The sequence below is a fragment of the Cydia splendana genome, chromosome 3 (assembly GCF_910591565.1).
Source record: "Cydia splendana chromosome 3, ilCydSple1.2, whole genome shotgun sequence".
Classification (NCBI taxonomy): Eukaryota; Metazoa; Arthropoda; class Insecta; order Lepidoptera; family Tortricidae; genus Cydia; species Cydia splendana.
In genome coordinates this window covers 7,441,882-7,455,690 of record NC_085962.1, presented here as the reverse complement: position 1 = coordinate 7,455,690, position 13,809 = coordinate 7,441,882, and the positions used below count along the sequence as shown (strand labels likewise).

The 13,809-nt window shown below is 38.4% G+C and overlaps 1 protein-coding gene across 1 annotated transcript; it reads right to left on the bottom strand.

The window, feature by feature from the left end:
* Positions 1–816: 816 nt before the first annotated feature.
* On the bottom strand, positions 817–6,922 carry LOC134806658 (juvenile hormone esterase-like). Its single transcript, XM_063779986.1, has 3 exons — positions 6,816–6,922; positions 1,473–2,737; positions 817–1,081 (listed from the first exon to the last, which is right to left on the bottom strand). The coding sequence occupies exons 1-3, from the start codon at positions 6,864–6,866 to the stop codon at positions 817–819; spliced, it is 1,581 nt and encodes a 526-aa protein (XP_063636056.1). The 5' UTR covers positions 6,867–6,922.
* Positions 6,923–13,809: the final 6,887 nt, after the last annotated feature.

The window sequence follows — 13,809 nt, the reverse complement described above, 5'->3', positions numbered from 1 at the left end:
GTGCCCTACGAGGCTATGCACTTCAGGGTATCCATTCTCGTCTGCAGGAAACACTACAGCACCATCGCTAACAATTACAAATAAAACTACACTCAGAATGATGGATATCCTATACTTCATTTTGCCGCAGGTGAATTAAAACTAGGCCAATTATATGTAATTCAATACATTTATACTGTTGATAAGATAAAAACATTAATTTTATTACTGCATATATAAAATACGGAACTTTGATAATCCTGATGGATAACAATTAATCTGACTTAAAAATGCAGGGGATCAAATCATTTAGATGTAGGTAATATTAATGTAAGTTTTATGTGGTAACGGTTTCGTCTCATTGTCAAATCTTCACAGCTTCGTCCAGGGAGCTCAAGTTCACATGATAACATCTCGTAGTTAGATCTCTATAAAACAAGCTTTATTACTTTAGATTTCATAAATACGTTAATTATGTAAAGGCGCCTATTCCCGTGGTATTTTACTATACCTACGCATTGTATGAGCAAATCGATCGACTTTCTAATAAATATATTTGTATTGTATTTGAGTCTTACTTTAGTTGTATTATATTCTACAAATAGTTTGTAATCTCATATGGAAACGTTTTCTGGAATAAATTAATTTCATTCATTGCGTTTTAAATGGCTACAAGTATTTCAAATAAGTTACATGTCTGGGTTTGACTTCTGTTAATTACTTATGAAGAAGTTTCCAGCTTCCAGCATAAAATATTCTTACCTTGAAAAATAGACGTTAGACATCTCTAAAGTTTTTTTTTTTCGAATAACAAGGTACAGAGGTAGTTAGATAGGTTTATTGGTGAAAAGAGTACACCAAGAACATTAATAAAGTTAAACTTAAATCTAAAATGAGGTTGCTTCCCGACGAAGGTTCCGCTCTGTAGCCTTTCTGATAGATTTCGTTGTGCTTGTAGAAGAGGTCCAGGAAGGCCGTGCGAGCGTGGAAGGGTCTGGTAGCGACTCGGAGCTCTGTGTCCAGCTCCAGGTAGTGCCATTTGTCTCGGGTCACCGGCTGCCAGACGACGGGGATCAGCTCGGTTGGTTCAGGAGTTGGATTCCTGGGTAGTAAAGTAAGACAATATTTAATAACTAGCGTCCACTAGCGCAGATAGACAAAGCTGCTTTTGCAGTTGTTGAAAATTCATTACTTACGGGGCAACAAAAGCCTCCTAAGGATGTGATAATTTATTACTTAAGTATTGAACATTTATCAACCATTTAAGAGTTCCATTATCCACCCACGGGTTCTGCTATCTGATCAGTAGTACTCGTGAAGACAATCTAAATGACCCCTTACTCGAAGGGGTCGTTATTAGGGTAAAGTTTGGTGAATTTCATAACATAATATGGATTATAAGACCTAAATTGAGCGAGACAAGAAGATCACATGTTTTAACATACATAATTATAATTTACTTATACCTGCGTAATGGAAAATATTATACGTACCCATATTTGACAAAGTTCGCCCACAATTCGGTCATGCGATCAACAATCAGTTGGTCCTCAGGATCAAGGGGTTTCTCCATGTAAGAAATGTCGAACAGGTACCCAAGTTCATCCGCGTGAGTTGCTCCACCTCCTGTCATGTTTAATCTATGTTTAGAAAAATTTCTCCCACCCGAATAAGAAAACATATACAAATACATGGTTTGCACTCCATTTTCCAAATATTTCTTAACAGTTCTTAAAATTGGATAATTGAAGAAAAAATCAGATCCCAAATCTATGACCTGTTGTTTCAATGCTGCAGATATATCATCGTCACCGAAATAAAAATGAGTTACAATCTCATGCATTTGGGCATAAAGTTCATATTCATCTTCAAAATCAAAGTTCATATTTATATAAACTTGTACAAAATCCGTAAACTGAAACATGATATCGGGCAATGGGGCAATACCAATATACATTTCTTCGTTGTTTAACCCGATTAAAACTTCAATGTCTGTTACTCTCGGCACTTTAATGTTCAGCGGATGTTCTGTTACAAATCTTTGAACATTCTCAAATTCGTTTTCTATGCAAGGAATAAAATTTGACATTTCCAATTCATGAGTTGCTGCAATTAGTTCATGTGGATCTACTGTAGCCAGGAATGATAATGCGTCTTTGACGTTACTTGCATTATGGTTAAGATGCTTTGCTAATTTAAACGGTACGTTAGGATCTGGACGGCCGACTGCGCCCTCAACCAAAAGCACACCGCTTTGCGGAATCATTTTGTGGAACAGGTTTTCATCTTGGCCGTAGTACAAATGCAAATCTGCAGCCATCCCGCCTGCACTATTTCCTCCGATAGTTACCCTAGTATTGTCTCCGCCGAACGCTGCAATGTTATCTCTGATCCATCTTAACGCCAGCACTTGATCTTTCAATCCTTGGTTGCCAGGTACTTCAGGAATATCCAAGCACATGAAACCGTACGGTCCCAATCGATAGTTTATAGTAACAAGAATAATATCATGTCTAATTAAAAAACTGGGTCCGTACAAGAATTTGCCGGGAAAGCCTATGGAAAAGCCGCCTCCAAATATCCAAACAAAAACTGGTAATCGGCTCTCATCGCTGGCCGAGTCCGGCACGTAAATATTGATATGAAGACAGTCGAGGGATCCGACGATAGTGTAATTGAACTCTTCTTCTTGAGGACAAATTGTCGAATCATCAAATGCGTCAAATGTGCTTTCAAACTTTGGGTAGGGTTTCGAATTCTGTAAGTTAACAAACATATTGGTTTAAATCCAGTTGAAGACAATTTTACAAGGGACACTAAGCCAAAAGGTTCCACCATACCCAGTACTACTGACAATATGAATAATTATATTGTCACCACACCAGCTTAGAAATGCTTTTTTATAATTTATATTCACATTGAAAAATCGCTATTTATCATCAAGATGGCAAAGAATCCTGTTTAAATTGAGCCAAAAGCTACACAGCCATTATTTAAAAAATATCATAAAAAGGAAAGGTCACGAAGATACGTTCAGAGATTATTTTTACATTTTTACTTTTATTATGGAAATCAGTCACATCATTTTATCACGACAATTAAAAGTCCTGCAGCAGTAACGTAGCAACAGAGTAATGCTGCTGCAGTCGCCACCCGAATGTCACCTTTGCTATATCTTAGAAAGTTATTGAAAACGCGAGCGTAGCGAGCGCGAAAATTTTTCGATATAAAAAACACAATTTGATAGACAGTTGTACATTTTTACTTTTATTATGGAAATCTGTCACATCATTTTATCACGAAAATTAACAGTGCTGTAGCAGTAACATTGCAACAGAATAATGCTGCTGCAGTCGCCACCCGAATGTCACCTTTGCTATATCTTAGAAAGTTATTGAAAACGCGAGCGAAGGGAGCGCGAAACTTTTTCGATAAAAATAACGCAATATAAAAGACCGTTGTACATTTTTACTTTTATTATGGAAATCAGTCACATCATTTTATCACGACAATTGACAGTGCTGCAGCAGTAACGTTGCAACAGAATAATGCTGCTGCAGTCGTCACCCGAATGTCACCTTTATCGAGTGTGGCCCATAATTTCCGAAAATCATTTTTTCCTGGTGGCAAATTTTCCGTTCCCATATTTTACCAATGGTAGGTTTCCCCAATATAAGTTTTTCTTGGTCTCAGAAAGTTATTGAAAACGCGAGCGAAGCGAGCGCGAAACTTTTTCGATATAAAAAACACAATTTGATAGACAGTTATACATTTTTACTTTTCGTCCCAACCAGGCGCGAATCCAGGATTTCATACAGAGAAGGGATGGCACAGTTTTTTGTCAGCCTAGCTTCGCGTAGGGCTCGATATTTAAGGGTCTCAGCGAGGTTGTTTAATGCAAGAGAGGTGAAAAGATGCAAGAAAGCAGAGCTTGGAATTGACCAAGTGAATTGAATTGGCAAAGTGTGAGCAAGGCAGAAGGCCCAGCTGCGAAAGAGGAAAGCTTGGATTTTGATCCACGCCCAAGTGTAATTAAGGCAGAAGATCAACTTTGCCGTAAGGCAGAAGGCCTCGCATAAGACCTAACGCCGAACTGCAAAAGAGTGGCTTGAAATCGAATCTATGCATGTAATCACGACTCTTCTACTGCTCGCTCTTCGGCTTCTCTCGAAAGCGCTACTTGATAGGATGCTTTTAGTTTTCGGCTTTCACGGGGCCCCTTATAACACTTTGACAGTTAGGTCTCAGGATCGCGGCTAAGGAGCAACTCCGCTTGGCCGACAAATCTGGCGTGCAAGAGAGCAAATTCGCTATTAAATCGGTAACCTATGTCGAAAAAATCGGCTGGCCGCAAGCCCGAAAGCAAGATATTTTTCCATGGCTTTAAGGGCCTCCGCGTAAGGTCAAATCGAAAGCCTACGTTGGAGATGTTCTTACGTACTCTCTTACATGATCCCTACGACCCTTCGTTATTAGATGGGTACTTGTACACGTATAAAAGTTTTATGTAGGTACCTGCTCCACGACGACTGCAATGCTGATGCAGTCTGCGCGTTTTTTTGCCTACAGTTTTGGTGCCCCCTAGACGTGGTGCCCTAATCAAGTGCTTATTTTGCTTAAAAGGGTTAATCCGGCACTGCAAATGACAGAGGTCAATGTTTTTTTTTTTTCAAAGTACCCACCTTCGTGGCCATTATTAAGTGCTGTATACGTATGAATATGGATTTGATATGGATGCGATATTATTACGATTAGGTATAATAATTCATGACGGAGAAAATTAATAATTTTAAATAATTATGCAATTATACGCGTGTTGATATGTGTGTTTATTTTACCATTACGTAACTATGTAAACTCATTTTTAGTTTTCTTGATTACTTAATGTTTACTCAGTTGCCCAAAAGATGGCACTGTGCAATGAGGGGCAATTAATTTACTGTCTTTTAATTTTGTTGCATAACATAATTATTCAATTAAATTAGTTGATATCCGTACCCTCTCTTCTAAACTTAGAGTTAATTTGGCAAAATCCTTCCTCGGTGGCTTATTCATGTCAACACGTATTAAATTCAGCGCCATCGGTTAGTTCACCAGGGTACTCTATAGTGGTAGCACATATATGTATTTGAAAAAAGTTGGCCCCTCCTTCCTAAGTAGCGCCATAAGATTCAGGGGCAAACTTAAGTCAATCGTGTGTTGTGGCTACCCCCCCTTTTAGGGGTTGAATTTTTATAGCCTATAACCTGGCCGGGGTTATTCTCGACAGATTAGTAAAGTTTTCATCAAAATCCGTTCAGCCGTTTTCACGTGATGCGCGTTCAAATAAACAGACAAACAAAGGGGGGGTAGCCACAACACACGATTGACTTAAGTTTGACCCTGAATCGTATGGCGCTACTTAGGAAGGAGGGGCAAACTTTTTCAAATATGTGCTAACATTATAGAGTACCCTGGGAAACTAACAGATGGCGCTGAATTTAATACGATGTGCCATAAATAAGCCACCGAGGAAGGATTTTGCCAAATTAACTCTAAGTTTAGAAGACCCCTCTTCTAAAATTTCAATCAATCATACGGATATCAACAAATTTAATTGAATAATTGTGTTGATTTAATAATACAAAAAAATTAAACGACAGTAAATTAATTGCCCCTCATTGCACAGTGCCATCTTTTGGGGAGCTGAGTAAACATTAAGTAACCAAGAAAACTAAAAATGAGTTTACATAGTTATGTAGTGGTAAAATAAACACACATATCAACACGCGTATAATTGCATAAAATTATTTAAAATTATTTATTTTCTCCGTCATGAATTATACCTAATCGTAATTATATCGCATCCATATCAAATCCATATTCATACGTATCGCCTCCTTAAGCACTTAATAATGACTATGTACTTTGAAAAAAAAAAACATTGACCTCTGTCATTTGCAGTGCCGGATTAACCCTTTTAAGCAAAATAAGCACTTGCTTAGGGCACCATGTCTAGGGGGCACCAAAAATTATCGAAAAATTTACGCGTTCGCTTCGCTCGCGTTTTCAATAACTTTCTAAGATATGATAAATGTGACATTCGGTTGGCGACTGCAGCAGCATTACTCTGCTGCAACGTTACTGCTGCAGCACTGTCAATTTTCGTGATAAAATGATGTAACTGTTTTCCACACTAAAAGTAAAAATGTACAACTGTCTATCAAATTGCGTTTTTTATATCGAAAAATTGTTGCGCTCGCTTCGCTCGCGTTTTCAATAACTTTCTAAGATATGATAAAGGTGACATTCGGGTGGCGACTGCAGCAGCATTAGGTACTCTGTTGCAACATTACTGCTGCGGCACTGTCAATTTTCGTGATAAAATGATGTGACTGATTTCCATACTAAAAGTAAAAATGTACAACTGCCTATCAAAATGCGTTTTCTATATCGAAAAAATTATATCTAAATTAGTATCAGTATTAGTGAGGTTAACGTTAATTTTCTAGTCGTGTTGAAAGAAAAAAGATATTAATTTATTTACGACGTGCATGGTCACCCTAAAATCAGAATACTAAACTAAGTATTAGGTACCGATATTCTGTGTCAAATTGATTTTATTTTCACGGTGGTATGATAAAAAAAATTGTTAGCGTCAGTAGTGTAACTCTCGTGCCTTGAAAACTCTTGTGACTCTCGTGATAGAATCTTTCGCTTGCTCGGGTTGGGTGTTTGCGAGGGGCTAAACAACAACATTGCCCCCTTGTAAAACAAATGACTACATATTTGTACGTCATTATTAAGAAAAATATTCGATATTTTGACTAACGCTTCCAAGTTAAAGTTGTACTCACACCAAACACATTATCGGGATCAACTTGAGCATACGGGATTCCCATGAACATGGAGTAGTTCCCGTCTTCAGCGCGCAGTCCTCGTAAGTGCCCTACGGGGCTATGCACTTCAGGGTACTCATTCTCGTCTGCAGGGAACACAACAGCTCCATCGCTAACAATTACAAATAAAATTACACTCAGAATGATGGATATCCTGTACTTCATTTTGCCGCAGGTAAATTAGAACTAGTCCAAAAATACATTTATCTAATTCGATACAAATTATCTTGTTGATAAGATAGATACCTAATTAATTATTATTATTGATGCATTATAATTGAACTTTGATATTTCTGCTTGACAACAATTTGATTAATGTCCATGAACTGATTCCAAAACAGGAACGTACACACGTACATACGTAAGATAATGGTAATGGAGGTATTATGTAGTAATAATAATTATTCACATATGATAACTACGAGTAAAGTGTCATTCTATGGAACTTGCTAACTATCTAAACAAAAGTCACCAGTAAATTCATCATTCTGAGTAGAGGTGCACCGGATATCCGGTTACTATCCGGTATCCGGCCTTTATTTTACTATCCGGCCGGATACCGGATAGTAACCTTCTATCCGGCCGGATACCGGATAGTAACCTTCTATCCGGCCGGATACCGGATAGTAACATTGCTTGATTTCGGAGTAAACAAATTGGATTTAAGAAACAGACATGGTCATAATCGTACTTGTTTATTATTTTAATAGTACATTACTACAGAGGCCGGGACGAAAGGGGTTGCCGGCCGAAGACATATAGACGGCCGAGCGAAGCGAGGCTGGATAGGTCTGAGCGCGGGCAACCCCATTTCCCGCCGAGGTATGTATAGTGCTTTTCTCAAACATGCAATGAAATAAATAAAATGAAAAATCCACGAAACCCAAGTTTTATTCATAGAAAAAACTAAAAGTAAACTACACCCAAAATATAACCAACACGTACCTATATCATTATCACGCGTATGTTTTACACGAGTCGTGTATTTTTACTACCCGTATATTTTCATGTATCTTTGATTTTTTCGCCTTGTATCCGTCTGACTGTCGTTTTCGTCACATAAGTTTACAGTCTTTCATGTTGATATCATGTTTCACATACATCGTTGCTTTATGCATGGAGTAAATAAGTATAATTTCCATAGTGTTGACGAATTTGTAGTTACATTCATTTAAAATATGCCACAAAACTGTTTCTAATAAACTGTAAGCCATTTTTTTTTGTTTCTCAACAAATAAAATTGCCATAAGCAACCATATACATACTTCGTCTTTGACTTGGCGGTGGCGGCAGAGGCAGCAAGATATTAAAATCAATTCTGCTTACGCTGCCAATTCCAACACCTACGATTACAATTAATATTAATTTCATTATTTCGTCGGAACTCATATTAAAGTCAAAAAATCAACAACGCTCCATAAATCCAATAAAACAGAATGAATATATTTCAACTTTACCTCCATAACAATTTAAAAAATATAACTACGCGTGTTTGAGTAGACCTTTTTACCGCTAACGTTTAGATGAAATATTTTAAATGTTTTTATTTGTGTAGTTAAATTTATAATGTATAATTTAAAATTATAAAATTATAGAATGTATTATTTATTAAGTTCATGATGATTTTATACAAATAAAACTGCAAATTATAGCAAACATTGTTTTTTGTTTTTTTTTTATAGGCGTAGTGGCAGAGTGTCATTACGAACCATAAAGCAAATACTGCCTCTAGTTTTTTTTAAGGGATGAATGCCACGATGCTGTGTCACAAATATCTGTGAAATGAAAACTAAAAAAGAGGACTTTGCCGGCCTAGGCCTGCAAGATGTGTATGAAATTCCATTAACGACCTTTTGTCCTAGCCGCACCTGAAACGTCATACTTCGCAGCCTATTATAAGGAACATACCATCAATATTTCATTGCATGTTTGAGAAAAACAATTTAAGCATTCCACTGACTTGCACGTGCACTCATTTCGAACCTAGAAATGAGTCCGCGCGAACGTTTACTAGGAAACAGGTCAAACCTGCAGAATGCGCACCTGAAAAACCGAAATGTAGGTATGGTTCCGCCGGCCGAATATCCGGCGGCCGGATACCGGATATTCGGCCAGTGTCCAGACCGGATATCCGGTATCCGGCCAAACAACTATCCGTTGCATCTCTAATTCAGAGACAATTTCAATATAGCGGTTTGTTTACATAGTTAGCAAGTTCCATAGAATGACACTTTACTTACCACTACCAAACAGGCAGTCAGGATCAACTTGGGCGTACGTAATACCGATGAAAAATGAATACTAATTAGTCCCCTTATTCGGCCTGACGACAGCGTATTATAATATATGTACCTACTTGCCGCAAAAATAAGTGGCGAGTCAGGTCATAATGCCATCTCTTTCACTCCTGGTTAGTCTTAACAAGGGTAAAGAAATGGATTATGATCTCAGTCGCCAGTTTTGCGGCAAGTATAGTCCCACTCCCTCTGGGATATGAACTACGGGTTATGGCGCATCGTCGTCCAAAGAGATACTCGGTGCAACTTCACAGTCATTGGGAAATCATTTATTTACAATCAAGATATGTACAGTGGTATTATTAAAAGAAATTAATAACTAGCTTAAATCTACAATAGGCCCTTGAGGGTTTGTACCAAGGATGCTGGCGGCATTTCCTCGCTGTATCGCAATGCTGATAGGTTGTGCGAGGTAGCCGCCAGCTCTTCGGTCACTAGTTACGTCAACCAGACGCTTCGCGATTTCTGCGAACAACTTATACGCGCTGGGACCCCATGGACCTAGAGTTTCAACTCCAAATGGTACAAAATGGTATTCTCTACCGAGGCTCTTATATTTGTTACGTTTTATAATTTCGGCGCTTTCCGCCGCCCAGCCCGCTTTTACATTAGTCTGTTGGAGGTGGGACGGTGCCAGTGTGACGGTGCAATCGACAACTAAAATTATACTTTAAAATGTGCTGCGGATGCTCATTTCAAACTAGTTATAATGTACCTATCCAATTGGATACAATTATCGCTATGAATTATGATAAATGACTCAATAGGTTTAATAAACATAATAAACAGGTTTGGATAGGATTAACATAATAATCCATACTAATCCATACCAAAAGTATTAGCCTTAAGATATAAGATACTACAAATTGTTTGTTTTTTACTAATGGTTCGTGCCAATGGAAAATATCTATTAATAATAATAAGAACATAATTAGTATAAGTAAACTGAAATTAACTGTGTATCTCGATGAGAACACAGGGAACTCGGGGAAGAAAATGCATGTTTTAGTATGTAAGTTAGGTTTTAATGGAATTTCATGTACCTACATTTTACTCTGTTATTCCGCTAATAAAAACAAAAAAAAAATACTAATCCATATCCATACTAATATTATAAATGGAAAGTGTGTCTGTACGTCAGTCTGTTACCTCTAAACGCTTAAAACGTTGAACCGATTTCCTTGATGGCATAGAGATAGTTTGAGTCCCGGGGCCTTCCCCGGGGCATTAACTCTCTCAATTCAACCCCCCTTTTCATTATCTTTAGGGATGATTTCCGACATAAAAACTATCCTATGTCCTTATTCTATAGCCTATGTCCTTACAATGTCGTATGTCCGTACATAGGATAGTTTTTATGTCGGAAATCATCCCTAAAGAGAGTGAAAAGGGGGGTTGAATTGAGAGAGTTAATGAATTGCCTGATAATTTGATGTAAGCAATTAAGCTTATGCTCAAATCGAATGATTGCTATTACACTTTATCCAGGCGCTATTATACTTAATACTCTAGCTGTTGTTTTCGACTCAGATGAAGTCGCGGGCAAAATCTAGTATATAATTATACTTAATATATTATTCAACTCGGGGGGGGGGGGGGGGACTTTTTGGCTAGACTTAAGCTAGTCTTAAGTTATTATTGAATTTTGTATTTTTTATTTATTTTTGTATTGACGTTTATTGAATAAATGAAGTGCCGTTATATGCTTAGTATAGTTGGTCTTAATTTAAACATTCATACCGGTCAAAATCATAACCCTTCTTTTGCTTCGCCGTAGTCGAGTGAAAATGGTCTAGGTATACGAAAATTGAGTGCTAAAAATACAAAAAGTTGTACTATACCTGGAATCTACCCTCGAGTAAGAAAATTTCTAAGTAACGCCTAAAGCGGGGTTCCAAATTTTTACATTTTTAAGCATGCACCAAAGTGAGTTGTTGGAACTAAGTACTGGGAATTTTTTTTAGCTCAGTTCTTCACAACGGTAAAAGGTGAGAACAAATTTACAGTTGTACCCACTGGTAGCAAGTTCAAAATCAGTTTCTATTTTCGAACTGCCAATACGATTTTCCTATTATGGAATTTATATGAAACACTAGCATGTGACGTCACAATCAAATTACCTACTCTTTATCTGGGGGCACGGTAGTGCCCCCGCCAAGACGAGCAAAGCGAAGCGCAGGGCACTACCTACCTTTTCTCGAAGCGCTTCGTCGTTTTTTTGATCCCTCATAACTTGGGTTTGGATTATACCAGATAAACAAAATTCTCGGGATATGATATCAATAGTGAACTTATGAAGCATACTAATTTTCAATTGTATAGCTCTTATACTTTAGATTTTATTTATGTCTAAAAACCCCGATTTCGTCACTGACTCACTGTGTCACTGTTGATCATCAAAACCTCTAGGGTACTTCCTGAAGTCCTAGGACTCTGAAATTTGGTATGTAATATAATATAAATAAATATAGTATTAGTACACAAACAACAAAAAAATTCAAAAACTTGAAATTTTCAGCCCCTAAGGGGATGAAACGGGGGGTGGAATTTTGTATCGGAAACCAATAACCGCTGAACCGATGTAGTTGAAATTTGGTATGTAGATAGTTTTTGTTATGGGGAAGGATATAGAATAATTCTCAACCCCAAAATCACCCCGTAAGGCTGAAAAGGGGGTGGAAAAGGGAGTTAGGGCAAAAAGGGGGTTGAAGTTTGTATGCGGAATCAATAAATAGCGATTGTATAAAAGTTGCCCCCCGGTATGTATACCAGGATTTTTATAGTAAATCACATGCAACCCTTTAATTTAGGGGATGGAAGATTGTCATGAGCAACTTACAAAAATAAGTGAAATCCCACCAAAAACATTTTCATGTAAAATGTTGCCAAGACGAAACCATAAGGCGCGCACTGACAAAAAGTTATTAGATCTCTTGTAGAGCCAAGCTTCTACTCGTAACAAGCCCTAACTTCACAAACTCTACACCTTAGTCAAAATATGTGGCTTGGCCGTTCGTTACTACAAGTTGTACCATTGTTCTTTGAGCACTAACCTTCCGGACGCTTCGGGCCTTCGGCCCTACGCGGAGGTCGGTATTCGGCCTTCGCAATTAAGACACTTGTACCATTGTTCTTTGTTTGAGCACTAACCTGCCGGACGATTCGGGCCTTCGGCCCTACGCGGAGCTCGGCCTTCGGCCTTCACAATTAAGACACTTGAACCATTGTTCTCTGTTCGAGCACTAACCTGCCGGACGCTTCGGTCCTACGCGGAGCTCGGCCTTCGGCCTTCGCACTTAGACACTTATAGTTTAGTTCTGTATTTGAGCAATAACCTCCCGGACGCTTCGGGCCTTCGGCCCTACGCGGAGCTCGGCCTTCGGTCTTTGCAATAAAGACACTTCTCCTATTGTTCTGTGTTTGAGCACTAACGTTCCGGACGCTTCGGGCCTTCGGCCCTATGCGGAGGTCGGCCTTCGGCCTCCGCAATTAAGACACTTGTACCATTGTTCTTTGTTTGAGCACTAACCTCCCGGACGCATCGAGCCTTCGGCCCTACGCGGAGCTCGCATTTAGACACTTATACTTTAGTTCTGTGTTTGAGTAATAACCTCCTGGACGCTTCGGGCCTTCGGCCCTACGCGGAGTTCGGCCTTCGGGCTTCGCAATAAAGACACGTGTACTATTGTTCTCTGTTTGAGCTCTAACCTTCCGGACGCTTCGGGTCTTAGGCCCTACGCAGAGCTCCGCCTTCGGTGGACTTGTTGTACAAAGTAGTAACACTAGTCATTCAAATTCTAAAAGTGTCATTACGGGATTGTCCATATGACAGCAACGAAACGGCCAAGCCGTACTGTTTGACCAACATATTGTTGGCTTTATACAGTTAGAGCTTATAAAGTTAGGACTGACAGAGTAAAAGTCTTGGTACCTACTACGGGATCTGATAACTTTTTAGTGTAAAAGCTTTATGCGCCTAGTCTTGGCAACACTTTACATGAAATGTTATGGTGGGATAGTTTTATACGGCTTTTAAAATGTCAATTGGCTACAAATATAATGACCACCAAAAAATACTTTGGTACCCTAAATAAAAAAATCATGCTTACCAAAAAAAAATACTGAACACCAAAAAAATGAGGCCTAAAAATACAAAAGTACCACCACTTTAATTACGACTGCACTTCAAATTGTATTCAAATACCAAATATATTGAATGATCACCAAAAATCATTAATGATCACCAAATCTTGAAGACCAAATTAATGCGATATTTTCACCTAAATAAACCACTATGATTACCAAAAAATTTATACATATTACCAAATAAAGTAAACTGATGCCAAAATTACTAGCCCCTCCCGCTCAACCCCCCGTAGCCCGCACCGCATACCTACCTAACCTAATCTACTTTTCTAGTAGCATTTCGTTATGCTACTAGAAAAGTAAGTTAAACTGCTATCAGTTAAGTGGATTAGGTTAGGTTAGCACTGCGACCCTTACAGAAAAGAAATGCTACTAGAAAAGTGGGTTAGGTTAGGTTTGAACTGCGACCCATACAGAAACGAAATGCTACTAGAAAAGTGGGTTAGGTTAGGTTTGAACTGCGACCCTTGCAGAAAAGAAATGCTACTAGAAAAGTGGGTTAGGTTAGG